The sequence below is a fragment of the Rhinopithecus roxellana genome, chromosome 8 (genome assembly GCF_007565055.1).
Source record: "Rhinopithecus roxellana isolate Shanxi Qingling chromosome 8, ASM756505v1, whole genome shotgun sequence".
Lineage (NCBI taxonomy): Eukaryota > Metazoa > Chordata > Mammalia > Primates > Cercopithecidae > Rhinopithecus > Rhinopithecus roxellana.
Window position 1 is genome coordinate 78,902,655 of NC_044556.1, and position 17,532 is coordinate 78,920,186.

Here is a 17,532-nt window from a genome sequence, read left to right on the forward strand (position 1 = left end):
ACTTCATCATTATGGATGATCATCATTTTTATTTTTTATTTTTGAGATGGAGTCTTGCTGTGTTTGCCAGGCTGGAGTGCAGTGGTGCAATCTCAGCTTACTGCAACCTCTGCCTCCCAGGTTCAAGTGATTCTCCTGCCTCAGACTCCCGAGTAGCTGGGACTACAGGTGCATGCCACCATGCCCAGCTAATTTTTGTATTTTGTTTTTTTAGTAGAGACAGAGTTTCACCATGTTCACCAGGAGGGTCTCAATCTCTTGACCTCGTGATCCACCTGCCTCGGCCTCCCAAAGTGCTGGGGTTACAGGCATGATCCGTTGCCCCCGGCCCTGTGATCCTCACCACAACTTTTAGAGTAATTATTTTCCTTTTAAGAGCCTCAGTCACTTTATGAAATGTGAGGGTTAGCCTTTTATGTATGGGAGAATCACTCATCATTCTGTTTTCTAACAAAGCTTTGCATGTACTGGCTGTATAGCTCTCCTGCCTTCAGTACTAGCCTTTGAATAATGGGGTTAATTTATACTGCTGAGAATGTTTCTGTGGGAGTGAATTTTAATTTTCCCAGTGCATTCCTGAAGAAGTCTTTTGTTTTCATTAATCTGAGTCTCGAAGGGAGTTTTTATTAATTGAGTTTCTCTAACGAGGGATGTTAGAATTACAGACCCCGATACTGAAAGGGTTCTTGATACCATCTGGTCTGTTGTTTGACTTTAAGGCGAAGTGAAAGCACTCACCCATTTTACAGAAACAGCAGCTGACACCTGACCTGACTGGTATTTGCCTCGGGTTAAGACGGTAATAAGTGGAGAATGGTTCCTTACACTCTGGTGTTGTAAACCTGAACTTTCTTAGAAACCTGGACAATACCTCAAGGGACAGGATTAATAGTTGATATTGGAGTTCTCTCCTTCCTTTATTATCTCAACAAATGTCAAACTTCTTGCAGAGGAGTAAGTAATATGGATGTCAAGTTTCCTAATACATGTAGCTGCTTTCTAGTCTGTGGGTTTGCTTTCTGGCTGTGCAGAAAACAGTGAATTTCAGGGAAGAAGCTGTGTTCTTTTCCTTCCCCAAAGAGGAGACACCCTAAGGGAAATGTCTTCTGTACCCAGACCCAATGCACTGAGAGGACAGATAGAACAGAGTACATCAAATAGGACAAGTAGACCTTGAGAAACATTTGAACAGTTGAATGGGTTTGTCCAATAAGGATAACTAGAGTCGTAGACTCTGTAGACTCTGTATAATCGCTAGAACTGTGATATATGATGTTACATAAGAGCTGGAAAGAACGTTAGGAGCCATCTAATTCAGTGGCTTCATTTGATAGATGAGGATGTGGAGTCCCAGAGAGGCTGCGACACCAGCTTAGGGACATTGAGTGACCAAATTGGGACTGGACCTTTTGGCACCCAGTGATCTTTAGTTCTACATGAGACTGCTTCGTGCGTGGGAAGCTTGTTAGATGTGCAGCCACTCTTCCCCAAGAAGTTGGCATCAGTGTGACTGTGGGTGGTTGTGCTAAAGGGCTTGAGCAAAAAGACTAGTGCCCTCATCTGAGGTTGGTATTCATTGTGCTTCAGGACCTTTTTAAAATGTGATCGTTATGAATTCAGCCATAATGATCACATCTCATACAGAAACTTTATCATCTGACTGGAGGGGTGCAGATAGTATTCTAGTGATAGGGAAACTGTTAGGTAATGTGTAGCCCAGAGGCATTGCTCATCAGTTTCAACAAAATTTTACACACACACATGCACACACATGCACGCACACATACACACACGATCTCATTGTGTTTTGGAGGATACCGCTATCTTAGCATTTATCACATTGTAATAATATCTTTACCTGTCTTCTCAGTAGATAGTGAGCTCCTTGTGGATAGGGACTGGTGACCAATAGGCTTTTAGTAACTATTTGAGTGAGCAAGTGAATGAAGAGAAAAAAATGTCAGCAGTGCTGGTAAAACATTGAAAGGTTGGCATGCCTTATAATGATCTGATAGAATTTATTCATCCTATTTTTAAAGCAGTTAATTTTTTTTGTATTGCAAGTACTCTGTGATGAATATGCTAACTTGTAATGCCTTGCTTAGAATAGGTAGTCATAAATCTTGTAGAATAAATGGGTAATTCTTAGAATGTAGCTTATCTTTTTGCTGAGGAGTTGGGAATTTTCACAGGAAGCTTCTAATGTATAGAATAAGGTATAACAATACTTCAAACAATGATTCCTCTGGGAATTGATTCACTTAAATTATAGTTTATTAGAAAAACCGAAGACAAAATAATGGTACATCATAAACTTCATAAATCTTGTGAGAAGAGATACACATGTTGAGTATGACAGCAAGGCTTCTAGGCCTAGCTTCTATGTCCCTTCAAATTTGTAGGACCAGCACCTGTGGGGTGGTGGGTGATCCTACCCTTGTGAACGTTTGCTGTGATACTTGGGCTCCTGTTTCTTTGTTCTCCTGGTAAGGAGATGAACCTCCTTCCTCCTTCACTTGCATGACTCCAAATGCTCCAATTCTTTTAGTTTCTTTCCTGTCAAAACAGAAAAGGGTTTGATTTTAGCTATTTACACTTAGTGAATAAAAGATGGATGGACCGATTTTCACTTAATAGTTCATGAGTTTCATTCTAGGCCTTGACTAATAATTTGCCAACCTTCTTAGAAGAAATCTGCAAATAGGTGGAGAGAATCATTTGTTCGTTTGTTCATTCATTTGGAGATGAAGCCATGGGTACTCTCAAATAATAAAATGTCCATGTTTTTCCCTGGCCACATGAGACCAAGAGACTCCTCCCCTCTGCCAAGACAAAGTGGGGACCCTTGCTTGGCTGTGGCTCTGGAGGCCTTTTCCTAGGAAATGCCAGGGTGGAGAAGACTCTGTCCATTGTCATTAACTTCAAGTTTAGGAGCGCACTCAACCCTCAGATTTCTGAATAGTCTCTGAAGCGCTTATTTCTACCATCTCCTCCCTTTTCACTATCCCCGGGTTGATGACCTTCCATTTCTCCTCTTCCACCCTGCTTTTGTTCTAAGCTGCCCAAATAGATGTAGTTTTACTTTCTAGCACATTTGACTCATTTTAATTGATTATCAATTAATTTTTATATTGAATTTCCCTCTAGCTAATAGTATGTATTATTAGTATGTTTTCATTTTTCCCTCAACTCTGGTGAAGAAAGTTCTTACAAAGGAGCATGTTGTTGGAATATGTCTTCTTTATTAACAGTATTTCATTATACCAAAGTTGGTGATAACCCAGCATGGTGTGAACAACTATCAGCAATTTTTCAATGATCTTGGCATTAAAAAATATATTTATTAATAGTAAGCTTGAAAACTATATGTGTAAAACTATATTATTTTAAATACATAAATGGTTTTATTAGTGTATTGTATCAAATGACCTTAAGATAAGATAGAGCTTGTTGGCTTTATATTTCTCTGTGACAATTCTGACTTTTGAAGACTTGTTCAAAATTATTCTTGGTTGTGCAAAACTTTTGACTGAATTTTTTTAGTGTAACTTGAAGCTCATCCATTTTTTTGTGGGATATGAAGACTGGCCCACTGAGTTTCAACATACTGTGGGGTGGGAAGTCCTCTGGGTTTGGATTGCTTATTGTTTTTCTACCTTTAACCTGAGACTCTTGCCAAAAAAGAGGCATAACTACTTCATTGTTGCTATCTTTGGATAGCAGCCTGTTCTTAAAACAGCCTGTCTTTTTGAGAGACAGTGAAGGAGGGTGGGAACTAGATCCTCACCTATTTTTCCATTCTCTCCTGTTCTAAGTTCCAACTGGTTTTTTGGAAATATGACCCTCTTGAACAAAACAGGGTAAAAATTACCAGGGCCTAATCTCACTGTTGGGAAATAATTGGGCCCTTGTAGGGAAAGGATATTGTCTTCAAACATTTTATCTATACTTCGTTTATGGTACTTGGTCATTTCTTTTATCTTTTATAGTTATTTTGATATGTCTTTTCATCTTGATCAGTATTGTCCATCAGTGCAGATCATTGTTGAATTCTGTAACCATTAGCTACATGTGGCTTTTGAACACATTTGAAATAATTGAAGAATTTTTAATTTGTTTCACCTTAGTTAATTTAAATTTAAATAGCCATGACTAGTGGCTACCATGTTGGAGAGTACAGATCAACTTAAGGATGATGTTTGTATTTGATTTACTTTCTCCTGTGTTATTGTAGTATACCAATTTTATTTCCTGGTGTTTGGTGAAATAGGTTCATATGTGAACCACATTGCTTTCAAAAGTACACGTGGCTAAGCCATTCTGATTGTTAGAAATTGTACATCTTTGAATTTGAGATTGAGGTTGGTTTGTAATGATTAGTATGAAACTAGAATTTGATGACTTGAATTCTTTTTTAAAAAATTTCAACTTTTATTTTAGATTCAGGAGTATATGTGCAGGTTTGTATACAAGCATATTTTGTGATGCTAAGGTTTGGGGTATAAATGATCCTGTCACCCAGGTAGTGAGCATAGTTCCCAATAGTTAGTTTTTCAACACTTTACTCCCTTTTTCCCTCCCCACTTCAGTACTCCTTCATATCTATTGTTGTCATCTTTTTGTCCGTGAGTACTCAGTTATGCACTTCCCACTTATAAATGAGAACATGCAGTATTTGGTTTTCTGTTCCTGCATTAATTCATTTAGGATAATAGCCTCCAGCAGCATCCATGTTGCTGCGAAGGTGGAATGATTTCTTTTCTTTCGGATATATACCCAGTAATGGGATTGCTGGGATTGCTGGGTTGACTTTTTAACAGTAGCCATTCTGACTGGTGTGAGATGGTGTCTCATTGTGGTTTTGATTGGTGTTTCTCTGATGATTGGTGATGTTGATCATTTTTTCATATATTAGGTGCTTGTATTTCTTCTTTTGAGACATGTCTGTTCATGTCTTTTGCTTATTTTTTAATGGGACTATTTTTTGCTTGTTCAACTGTTAAATTCCTTATGGATTCTAGATATTAGACCTTTGTCAGATACATAGTTCGCAAATATTTTTCCCCCTTCTGCATGTTGTCTGTTTACTCTGTTGATAGTTTATTTTGCTATTCAGAAGCTCTTTAATTAGGTCCCACTTGTCAATGTTTGCTTTTTAGGACTTAGTCATAAATTCTTTCCTGAGGCTGATATTTAGAATGGTGTTTCCTAGATTTTCTTGTAAAATTCTCCCCCTTTTTTTTTTTTGAGACAAGGTCTTGCTTTGTCACCTAAGTTGGAGTGCTATGGCATGATCATGGCTCCCTGCAACCTTGACCTTCTGCGCTCAAGTGATCCTCCTGCCTCAGCCTCCCAAGTAGCTAGGACTATAGGTGTATGCCACCACATCTGGCTAATTAAAAAAAAATTTTTTTTTTGGAGACAGGGTCTCATTTTGTCACCCAGGTTGGAGTGCAGTGGCACCATCAGAAGTCACTGCAGCCTCGACCTCCCACGCTCAAGCAATTCTCCTGCCTCTACGTCCCAAGCACCTGGGACTACAGGCCTACACTACCACATCCAGCTAATTTTTATATTTTTTTGGTAGAGATGGGGTTTTGCTATGTTGCCCAGGCTGGTCTCGAACTCCTAGGGTCAAGTGATCGGCCTGCCTCAGCCTCTCAGAGTGTTGGGATTACAGGCATGAGCCACTGCGCCTAGCCTAAAGTTTTTTTTTTTGTAGGGGTGGAGTCTCCCTTTGTTGCCCAGGCTAGTCTCAAACTCCTGAGCTCAAGCAGTCCTCCCACTTTGGCCTCCCAAAATGCTGTTTAATAAGCATGAGCCACGGCTCCTGGCCTCTTCTGGGATATTTAGTTTGAGATCTTACATTTAAATCTTTAATCTATCTTGAGTTAATTTTTGTGTATGGTGATAGATAGGAGACCAGTTTCATTCTTTTGCATTTGTCTAGCCAGCTATCCCAGCACCATTTATTGAATAGGAAGGTCTTTCCCTATTGCTTATTTCTGTTGATTTTGTTGAAGATCAGATGGCTGTAGGTGTGCAGGTTTATTTCGGGGTTCTCTATAATGATCCATTGTTCTATGTGTCTGTTTTTGACCAGTACCATGCTGTTTTGGTTATTATAGCCTTAGACTAGAGTTTTAATTTGGGTAATGCGATACCTCCGGGTTTGTTGTTTTTGCTTATTACTTTGGCTATTTGGCCTTATTTCGGTTCCATATGAATTTTAGAATAGTTTTTTTTCCTAATTCTGTGAAAAATGATATTGGTATTATAATAGGAATACTGTTGAAACTGTAGATTGCTTTGGGCAATATAGTGATTTTAACCATATTGTTTCTTCCAATAACATGAGCATGGAATGTTTTTTCATTTGTGTTGTCTATAACTTCTTTTAGCAGTGTTTTGTAGTTCTCCTTGCAGAGATCTTTCATCTTGGTTAGATGTATCCCTAGGTATTTTAGTTCTTTTGAGGTATTGTAACTGGGATTACATTTTTGATTTGGCTCTTAGCTTGAATATTATTGGTGTATGGAAATGCTACTGATTTTTGTACATTGATTTTGTATCCTGAAACCTTATTGAAGTTGTTTATCAGTTCCAGGAGTCTTTTGGCAGAGTCATTAGGATTTTCTAGGTATATCATTATATTGTCAGTGAAAAGAGATAGTTTGACTTATTTCCCTATTTGAATGCCTTTTATGTTTTCTTTGGTTGCTTGCCCTGGCTAGGACTTCTAGTACTATGTTAAATAGGAATGGTAAGAGTGGGCATCCTTGTCTTACTTCAGTTCTTAAAGGGAATGCTTCCAACTTTTGTTCATTCAGTATGATGTTGGTTGTGGGTTTGTTATAGTTGGCTCTTATTATTTTGAGGTATGTTCCTTTGATGCCCAGTTTGTTAAGGTTTTTTATCACGAACGGATGTTGGATTTTATCAAAAGCTTTTTTTGTGTCTTTGAGATGATCACATTTTAAAAATTTTAATTCTGTTAATGTGGTGCATCACATTTATTGGTTTGCATATGCTGAACCAACCTTGCATTCCAGGAATGAAGCCTACTTCGTTGTGATGCATAAACTTTTTGAGGTGCTACTGGATTTGGTTTGTTGAGGATTTTTGTGGATAACTTGAATTATTTTTGCTTTCTCAAAATTTGCTCAAAGTGAATTTAAAAAGCTGAAATAACCATAGCTAAAAATCCCAAATTTAACTTTAAATTCTACCAGTGTCAATATTCATATTCAAGTAGAAAAACAAGGTATATTAGTCAAAAGTTTTGCTTCGATTAACCTAAGGGTAAGAAAATCTCTTATATAGAAAAAAGGTTACCTTAATCAATACTGGTAGGTGCATATTTATACACAGGCATACCATAGAGATATTGCAGGTTTGGTTCTAGACCACTGCAATAAAGCAAATACTACAATAAAGCAAGTCACACAAGTTTTTTTGGTTTCTCAGTACATATAAAAGTTTTGTTTATACTATATTGTGGTCTATTAAGTGTGTAATAGGATTGTGTCTAAGAAAGAAATGTATATACCTTAACTAAAAATACTTTATTGCTAAAAAATGCTAATGATCATCTGAGCCTTTAGCAAGTTGTAATCTTCTTGCTGGTGGAGGGTCTTGCCCCAGTGTGACGGTTGCTGAGTGATCAGGGTGGTGGTTGCTGAAGGTTGGGGTGGCTGTGGCGATTTCTTAAAATAAGACAGCAGTGAAATTTGCCATATTGACTGACTCTTCCTTTCATGAAAAATTTTTCTGTAGCATGAGATGCTATTTGATAGTGTTTAACTCAAAGTAGAGCTTTCAAAATAGGAGTTATTCCTCTCAAACCTTGCTGCTACTTTATCGACTAAGTATGTGTAACATTCTAAATTTTTTGTTGTCATTTCAACAATATTCACAGCATCTTGAACAGGAGTACATTCCATCTTAAGAAACCAGTTTCTTTGCTCATTCATGAGCAAAAGGTGTGAACATGATAAAGTTCAATGAGAAGCAACTCCTCATTCAAGTTTTATTATGAGAATTCAGCAATTAGGCTCTACTTCTAATTATGGTTATCTTGCCATTTCCACTACATCTGCAGTTACTTCCATCACTGACATCTGAAATCCCTCAGTGTTACTCATGAGGGTTGGAATCAACATCTTCCAAACTCCTTTGAATGTTAATATGTTGACCTCCTCCCATAAATCTTAAACCTTATGAACCAACCTCTGCTAACTTCATACTTTTATTCTGCAGCTTCCTTACCTCTCAGCCTTCATAGAATTGAAGATAATTAGGGCCTTGCTTTGGATGAGGTTTTGGCTTAAGGGAATGTTGTGGCTGGTTTCATCTTCTGTTCAGATCACTAAAACTTTCTCCATATTAGCAATAAAGGTATTTTGTTTTCATATCATTCATATGTTCCCTGAGGTAGCACTATTAATTTCCTTCAAGAACTTTTTCTTTACATTCACAGTTTGGCTGTTTGGATCAAGAGGCCTAGCTTTTGGCCTATCTTGGCTTTCAATACACCTTCTTCACTAAGTTTAATCATTTCTACCTTTTGATTTAAAGTGAACCATGTGCAACTTTTCCTTTTACTTGAACACTGAGAGGCCATTATAGGGTTATTAATTGGCCTAATTTTGATATTGCTGTGTCTCAGGGAATAGGGAGGTCCAAGGAGAGGGAGAGAGATGGGGGAATGGCTAGTTGGCGAAGCAGTCGGAACACATGTGACATTTATCAATTAAGTTTGCCATCTTATTTGGGTACAGTTTGTGGAGACCCAAAACAATTACAGTAGTAGCATCAAAGATCACTGACCATCATAACAGATACAATAATAATGAAAATTTAGAATATTGTGAGAGTTACCAAAATGTGAAGTAGAGACATGAAGTGAGCACATGCTGTTGGAGAAATGGGACTGATAGACTTGCCTGATGCAGGGTTGCCACGGTCCTTCAATTTGTAAAAAAATGCACTATCTGTGAGCATGATAAAGTGAAGTGCAATAAAATGAGGTATGCCTATACTCTTCATTTTGGTTCTTTTCAGTTAGTTTTTGTTGACTTGTCTTGGACTGGTCAGTAAAGGGATTATAGGTATGGTTCATTTTGGATTCGTGGGTATTTTGTTTATATTTACATTACAACACTACACTGGGAACTTAAGAAATGAGTCTAGAACTTTCATTTCAGATCACTGCTGCTTTCTTTCTTTGGCATCTCTGTGTTCTTCTCTTGAAGCCTGTGTACAGGGACAGCTAAATTTGGTGCCACCTGTAATGTAAATTTCAAAATATTACCGACTTGCCTAATAGGGATAAAATATACAAGTTCAGTATTCTTTATTTATCTAAGGCAAGTGGCTATTGGCAGATTTTATGTAATGTAATGACATAGTTATGATAATGTCATTTGGGTGGCAGCAAAAAAATTAAATGACTAATTCAAAGGTCTTTTGGGATGCATTTTGGAAATATGTTGATATTTAGTAAATTTGTGGTCTAGACTAACTTGAACTTAAAGCATTAATGAGCAAACTATTTCATAATGAATACTTGTTTCTGGCTTTGTATTATGTGTAGGACATTCTTCTAATCATAAGTATATGATACAGTCCCTGACAGAGAGACTAACATTGTAGTTGATTAAGTAGAATCAACACTTAAAATAATTTGCAATATTTGGTAGTATATGTAGTAGACTAAAAGAATGACTCAGATGGTAGGTTTTGAAAACTTTGAGAGAAAGGTAGTAGTGTTCCCTAGGATGATTGGAAAGGCTTCATGGAGAAGGTGGGATTTGCACTGGACTTTGAGCAAGGTAGAGGATGGCAGAAAGAAAAGGAGGACACTCTAGACAAGGAAATCAATGTGAGTAGAGGCTTAGATTAAGAATACATATGGAATATTTAGGAATAAGGAATAGACATGTTTGTTGGAATGAAGATTTCCTATGGGACCTCTCAGGAGATAAGGCCAGCCTGGAAGCTAGGGAATGTTGTGTAAGGCTTTGATTGCTGGGCCAAGGAGTTATTCTAAAGGCAGTAAGAAACCATTAAACATTTTTGAATAGTGGGAGGATATGTGAGAACTGAGACTTTATGAAGACTAATGTCTTTCTTGGAATACAGGATGAAAAGGAAGGGGAGAGAGATTTTAAAAAGTATAGGCATTTCTCAAAAGAAGACATTTATGCAGCCAACAGACACATGAAAAAATGCTCATCATCATTGGCCATCAGAGAAATGCAAATCAAAACCACAATGAAATACCATCTCACACCAGTTGGATGGCGATCACTAAAAAGTCAGGAAACAACAGGTGCTGGAGAGGATATGGAGAAATAGGAACACTTTTACACTGTTGGTGGGACTGTAAACTAGTTCAACCATTGTGGAAGACAGTGTGGCCATTCCTCAAGGATCTAGAACTAGAAATACCATTTGATCCAGCCATCCCATTACTGGGTATATACCCAAAGGATTATAAATCATGCTGCTATAAAGACACATGCACACATATGTTTATTGTGGCACTCTTCACAATAGCAAAGACTTGGAACCAACCCAAATGTCCATCAATGATAGACTGGATTAAGAAAATGTGGCACATATACACCATGGAATACTATGCAGCCACAAAAAAGGATGAGTTCATGTCCTTTGTAGGGACATGGATGAAACTGGAAACCATCATTCTCAGCAAACTGTTGCAAGGACAGAAAACCAAAACCACATGTTCTCACTCATAGGTGGGAATTGAACAGTGAGAACACTTGGACACAGGAAGGGGAACATCACACACTGGGGCCTGTCATGGGGTGGGGGGAGAGGGGAAGGATAGCATTAGGAGATATACCTAATGTAAATGACGGGTTAATGGGTGTGGCACAGCAACATGGCACATGTATACATATATAACAAACGTGCGTGTTGTGCACATGTACCCTAGAACTTAAAGTATATAAAGAAAGTACAGGTGTGAGATGAAAAGGATCTGGACTTCTGCTGGCAAAATAGGAAGAGAAAGGGAAGGGATGAATTAGAGTAGTAGCTTGTTTGATATATCAGAATTAAATATTTATTTGTTGGCCTATTGTGATTGAGAGATTTAATGCCTGAGTGACTGGGAGAAGCAAAGTGTTTTTTCAGTCTGGAGGGCTGATGTGAAGGAAAGATGGGTTGAGTTTTAGATATTCTCAGTTCCAGGTGATGGAAGGGCCTGTAGATGGTGGACCCAGCAGGTAGTCGAGATGGAGAAGACTGACATTGGCTCTCAAGTGGAGGAGACATCACTTTTCCTTAGGGTCGTTAGTTGAATTCATGACGTTGGCTAAGAGAGATCTACAGATTGATGACTGTATCTTGGAGCTGTTAGGGGATGAAGAGAGTGGGAGGAGCCAGTGTGTCTTATAATACAGAAAGTTCATGGAGAACGAACTGAAAAAAGACCACTGGATTTAAGATACTTGAGAATTGTGAGCTATGTTTGAGTGGAATAATTGGAATCCAAAGTACACAAGTAAGTTTATGACTAAAATATATGATAAAGAAATAAAAGCAAGTAGTACAGGCCATCTACTTATTATATTCCTGTTGGTTCTTTCCTTGCCTGTTCTTTAGTGTGTTTACTTAAATGGTCTGGCAGGCAGATAAAAGGAGGTGGAACTTAAAACTGTCCAATTAGTTCCCTTTTTTTTTTTTTGAGATGGAGTTTCACTCTTGTTGCCTAGGCTGGAGTGCAGTGGTGCGATCTGTGGCTCACCGTAACCTCTACCTCCTGGGTTCCAGCGATTCTCCTGCCTCAGCCTCCCGTGTAGCTGGGATTACAGGCAGGTGCCCCCGCTTCTGGCTAATTTTTTATTTTTAGTAGAGACAGCATTTCTCCATGTTGGTCAGGCTGGTCTCGAACACCTGACCTCAGGCAATCTGCCTGCCCTGGCTTCCCAAAGTGTTGGGATTACAGGCGTGAGCCACCGTGCCCAGCCACTAGTTCCCTGTTAAAATAGAGACTAGTTAGAGTAACTAGAGGGCATTAGGATGAAAGCATTAGTTATTTGGATTATACCATAGATCAGATTATTTATAAGATAATTGAAATTTGATTGTAAATTTAATGAAATTAAAGATGAACATTGATGTTACTGAAAGTTGTACTTTTACTAAATATTAACTTTTTTGTTTTTCTTGTATCTTAGTTTCTATGCAGATTTTGGACCGCTGAACTTGGCAATGGTGTACAGATATTGCTGCAAACTAAACAAGAAACTAAAAGTGAGTATTGTAGTGATATTTGTAATTTGGAGTTAAAATATTTGAACCATAGGGTCTGCTCAGTGGGGTTGGTGTACATGCAATATTTAGTCAGATGATCTTGATCTCTGGAAATTTATGTGAGTAGTTCACCTAGAATTTGAAAGTGATCCTCCTGATTATACCACAAAGGACATGCTAACCTCTTTCAGTTTTCAGAATGAGTTGCAATATGAGCTGAATGAAGTCACTGGAATAGTGATCTAAGAAAGAAAGCACAAATCCTTTTAGGCTGTTGTTAATGAGTCTATCAAATTCCCTCCTAGATAATTTTTCTGAAACTTTCAGATATGCCTGTAGACCCTGTTTCCAAGTGATGAAAAGGGCTCATCATGGCTGGAGCTGTGTGCATAACATTTTCTGTTTGGTCAAGATTGAAATTTTTTGCATGTTTCTTAAATGTTCTGTGTGGTTAACAGCCAAGTGAGATTGATGAACCAGCAGTGACAGAGAATGGAATTTTACCTGAGATGATAGCATTCTGGTCATACATTTAGTATTCATCTATATTTTTGATTTCACATGGGTATCTGGTTTCATTTTCTGTACTTTTATGTGGATTTTGACATGTGGCTTTTTTTTTTCTTCTTCAAGCATATGAGGAAACTCATCTATATACCTAGTTTTAGTGAACTTATTTTATCACACAGAAAGCAATATGTATCTCTTTGTCTTCCAATTTCTAAATGAAGATCTTAACGATTTCAGTTTGAAAGACAAAATGCTATACAACAGACTCTTAAGGGTAAATAATAAATTATAGTGCTCAGGTATTTTACTCTTTCTGTTGGGTAAAATGTTACTAGTGTTACATAGTGCAATGCCTTGGACATGTTAACTGTTCTGTGATTGTCTTTTGATTTGATTGGTTTTTAATGAACTTAGGTATAAAAAGCAGTCTGATGGAGAATTTCCTGTAGAATATGTTGTATCCTTATGAATTTGAAGTTTTGCCATTGATTTCAAAGTGAGAGGTGGACATGGAATTATGCCAAAAAGAATCAAAAATCATATAACATATTAGGTTGGTGCAAAAGCAGTTGTGGTTTTTACAATTACTTTTAATGTTAAAAACCACAATTACTTTTGAACCAACCCAATAAAATCTGTTTTACTCAACTTTTATAGGAATTAACTTATAAAGTTGTCTGACTTGAAAAGATACATGTAAATTCCTTTAATTAAGCCAGATCTGTTTTTCAGAAAAGAAACCAGTATTTTAGAAAGTAAAATAGAGGTTTTTGCAATCACCAAGGAAGTAAATAATATCCTTTTAAATAAAATGAACTTTTAATGGCTGAATAAATAAGAAAAGAAAATTAATAAATAATGGAAGTCTATTTTTTTCTTTTGAAGACCAAGGAATTTCTTTGCTGTCTTGATTAGTCATTAGTATGTAGTTGGAATGAATTGGGTGTTATAATTAATCTGGGAACTGAGTGCTATCTAGGGTAGCCAAAGAGAAAGGAGTCATTATCAGGAAAGTAAAATCACTAGTGTGACTCAGTGTTCTACTCATAGCAGTTGCACAAGATTAGATGGGTTGAGTTGAGACTATTTTTTTCTACCATTTCCTACACTGAACGGTATGGTAAGTGTATGTATGTAAACTTGTTTCTATTTGCTTTCATTTATAGTGCTTTGTTTCAACATTATGGAAGTTTAATAAAGTTTAAACTTTATTAAAACTCCACTTGGTTCATTTTAGTGGTAAGGTAATCTGTTGGATGTCTGGAATGACATACGTAGCTTTAGGACAATTAATGGGCACTGTATTACTTGCTGAATGATTGCGTTTTAAAAACTTAAATGTTGATAAGTCGTGAGTTATCTCAATGAAGCATACTAAATAGAATCTCTAATTAGGAGAAAAAGATTTACTGTACCAATCCAAAGTTGGAATTGCTTCAGTTTTGTGGAATCTTAGTTTCTTCATCCGTGAAACAGGAATTATAGAACTGTCACGGGGTGGTGGTTAGTATTGTATTAGAAAATATATGTGTCTTAGTCTGTTTTGCCTTGCTACAAAGGAATACCAGAGGCTAGGCAATTTATATATAAAGAAAAGAGTTTTATTTGGCTCACGGTTCCACAGGCTTTGTACATGAAGTATGGCACCAATATCTGCTTCTGGTGAGTCTCTCAGGAAGCTTTCACTCAAGGCAGAAGGTGAAGGGGAACAGTCATGTCATATGGCGAGAGAGGGAGCAAGAGAGAGGGGAGGGAGGTGCCACACGCTTTTTAACAACCAAATCTTGGGGGAACTAAGAGTGAAAACTCACTCAATCCCCTCAGAATGGCACTGAGCCGTTCATAAGGGATCTGCTCCCATGACCCAAGGCCCCACCTCTTAACACTGGGGATCACATGAGATTTGCACAGGACAGATATCCAAAGTGTACCAATATTTAAAAGCTTTGTACATTTTAAAGTCCTATACATAATAAAGTTACCAATGTAACATTTGTGAATTCTGATAGGGAATATAATAAAGACAGTTCTTCTACAAAATTGATGAACACCTGCCTCTCAGCCTTAAAGCTATTGTTTCTATATGGGAAAGCTGTCCAATATAATTTTAGGAATCTAAATGACCATTTAGGCAAGACTCAGAAAGGGAGGCCTGGGAAAGGTGTGTGACTTGCCCAATGCAGCAGGTAAAGTCAGTGCTAGATTTCATGGCTCTCGACTGCATTTTTCCTGTCCTTCTTTCCACCTTCCGTAGCAACCATAGCCTCTGGTTTAAAGTCACCCTTTGTTCACTCTTCGCTTTGCCCCAGCTACCTCACCTTGTTGTCCCACGCTGACTTTGAGTCTTCTCTGCCTCTTTCATTCCTGTAAGTGTTAGGGCCATTCTGTCTGCTTCACTTCCAGGAACCCAGACTCCAGATTCTCCCCTTTGGAAAATGCCTTTGTTATTCACCTTGCACATTCTGTCCCTCTCACACTACTGGGATTGCTAGACTTTCAGTCTCCCTGTTCTCTCAGTCCACTGGCACCCTGCTGATGTCTCTTGCCTGCAGCCTATGGTCACTTACTTCAGTAAGGTCTTGGGTACTTTGCTTTCTTGTCTTTCTGCCTTGTCAGCTCTCACCCTTGGTGTCTTCCCAGTGGATGATTTCATGCACTAATTTACTGGGAAGCAGCAGTACCCTTGCCACTCCCAGCCTTGCACTTTACTCTGCCATACCAGCTGTTCCATGCATTTGCTCATGAAGACCAGTCTGACTGGGATGCCCTTACCCTCTGGCTTGATAGTTCTTCATTCTTTAATACTTTGTCCAGCCACTACCTTTTAGGAAGCATCTTCCTGTCCTTTTGGACTGGATTGAGGGTGCCTCCCTTGTTTTCCCATAATTCTCTGTGCAGCTCTCTATCCTTGATGAATTGTGATGACCTCTTTGCACCTGTCATTCTCGCTAGACTCTGACCTCCTAGAGGGTGGGAGGTGGAGGATATAATATATCTTTGTGTTCTCGGTGCCCAGTGCAGGGACAACAGACACACAGAGAAGTCTTTTGACTTTGTCATGATCCCCTTTATTTGCAGATCCCCCTTTCTCCTTTTGCTTCCAGAGGTTGCAGAAGAAGAGCCGGCCTCCATCCTTCCTGTGCGCTGATTTCTTAGCCCTTTCTTATCTCACTTTTGCCTTCCCTACTCTACTGAAACTGCTCTAATAGCATCTTAAATGCCGAATCTGATGGCATTTGCTGGATCCTCAAACTCCTTTACTTCTCTGAGTAATTTCACACTGTGTTAACCAGTAACAACTTCTTAGAATTCTTCTCTTGTGTGATTTCCCAATTTTAGGCACATTTCATTTTTTAGTTTGGAAATTTTTATTCCTTCCAAGAAAGCTTGTATGATTTTTCTTCCTTATTCTATGCTTTATATAGCTAGGTAATATTTTGCTGTACATTTTATTCCAATCCCAAATTTCTCATTTTTGAAATGAGAAGGTATTTTTTTCCAGTTGATGATTTGAGGTGGTGATTTATCACTATTTTTGTGTATATGTGTCCATACACATTCTATTCCCAATGGCCTTATTTTAATTATGTCAATTAGAATGGAAAATTATTCCATCAAATATATGCTTAGATTAAAAATCCAAACATAAAAGGCATCATCACCAACAAAAAACCTGCTGCTTATTTAAACTGCTTTAAAAAATTGTCAGTACTAGGATTGAAGCAGTAATAGGTTACTTTTTGGTATTCCCCCTAGGATAGGGGAAGCAATCAAAAGAGGGAAGATGCATTGAAGTGAGAACAGTTTGTTAAACTGTGTATGTTATTTAATGTTAAATGTCATCAATGATTGATAGGCTAGAGCCGGAATTATTATTCTGGTAACTCAAGGGATCCATAAACCCTTGAAATTATATGTACAATTTTGTATGCATTTACATTTTTCTTCTAGGAGGATTCATGACTTTTCTTCAGGTTCTCAGAGGGATCCTTGACACAGACAATGCTAAGAACACTGGGCTAACGTCTTCTGAAAAAGAAGACTTTACTAACAAAAGACAAAGTTGTGGTATTTTGAAAAAACTGAATACCTTCCTCAATCTATTCTTTTTTTTTTTTTTTTTTTTTTTTTTTTTTTTTTTTTTTGAGATGGGATCTTACTGTGTCACCTGGGTTGGAGTGCAGTGGTGTGGTCATAGCTCACTGCAGCCTCAAACTCCTGGGCTTAGATGATTCTCCCACTTCAGTCAACTGACTAACTGGAACTATAGGTGTGCACTGCTGTACCCCACCCAGCTAACTTTTTTTTTTTTTTTTCCAGTTTTTGTAGAGGCAGGGACACACTACGTTAATAAGGCTGGTCTTGAACTTCTGGGCTTAAGCTATTCTCCTGCCTCAGCCTCCCAAAGTGGTGGGATTACAGGCATGAGCCACTGTGCTTGGCCATCAATACAGTTTTAATTATTGATTTCATTTTCCTCTGAGAAAAATAAAACCTCAGCTTGGAGAAAAAAAATCTCTAGAAAAGGGGGACATTTTCTAGGGCAGTGCTTTTTTTTTTTTTTTTAATACCTGCTGTTATGAATCAACAGGATAATTACAGTAATCTTGAGGACTGTTTTAAAAAAGGATTAAGGGAATATTCACAGAAATGGAATTTTAAATTTACAAAACATCCCACATAGCCCTTTCAGGGTAAAAGGGGAAGGGGTGGTCATGATGAAACCAATGGTTATAT

At 37.9% G+C, this 17,532-nt stretch overlaps 1 protein-coding gene across 6 annotated transcripts in view; it reads left to right on the plus strand.

The window, feature by feature from the left end:
* The window catches only part of CDC14A (cell division cycle 14A), a 171,267-nt gene that overhangs the window by 12,273 nt on the left and 141,462 nt on the right, over nt 1-17,532 (plus strand). For all 6 annotated transcript variants that reach the window (XM_010377242.2, XM_030935849.1, XM_010377241.1 and 3 more), the window contains one exon: nt 12,210-12,285. In XM_010377242.2, the coding sequence (XP_010375544.1) occupies nt 12,210-12,285 (76 nt within the window). The remainder of the gene's footprint in view (nt 1-12,209; nt 12,286-17,532) is intronic.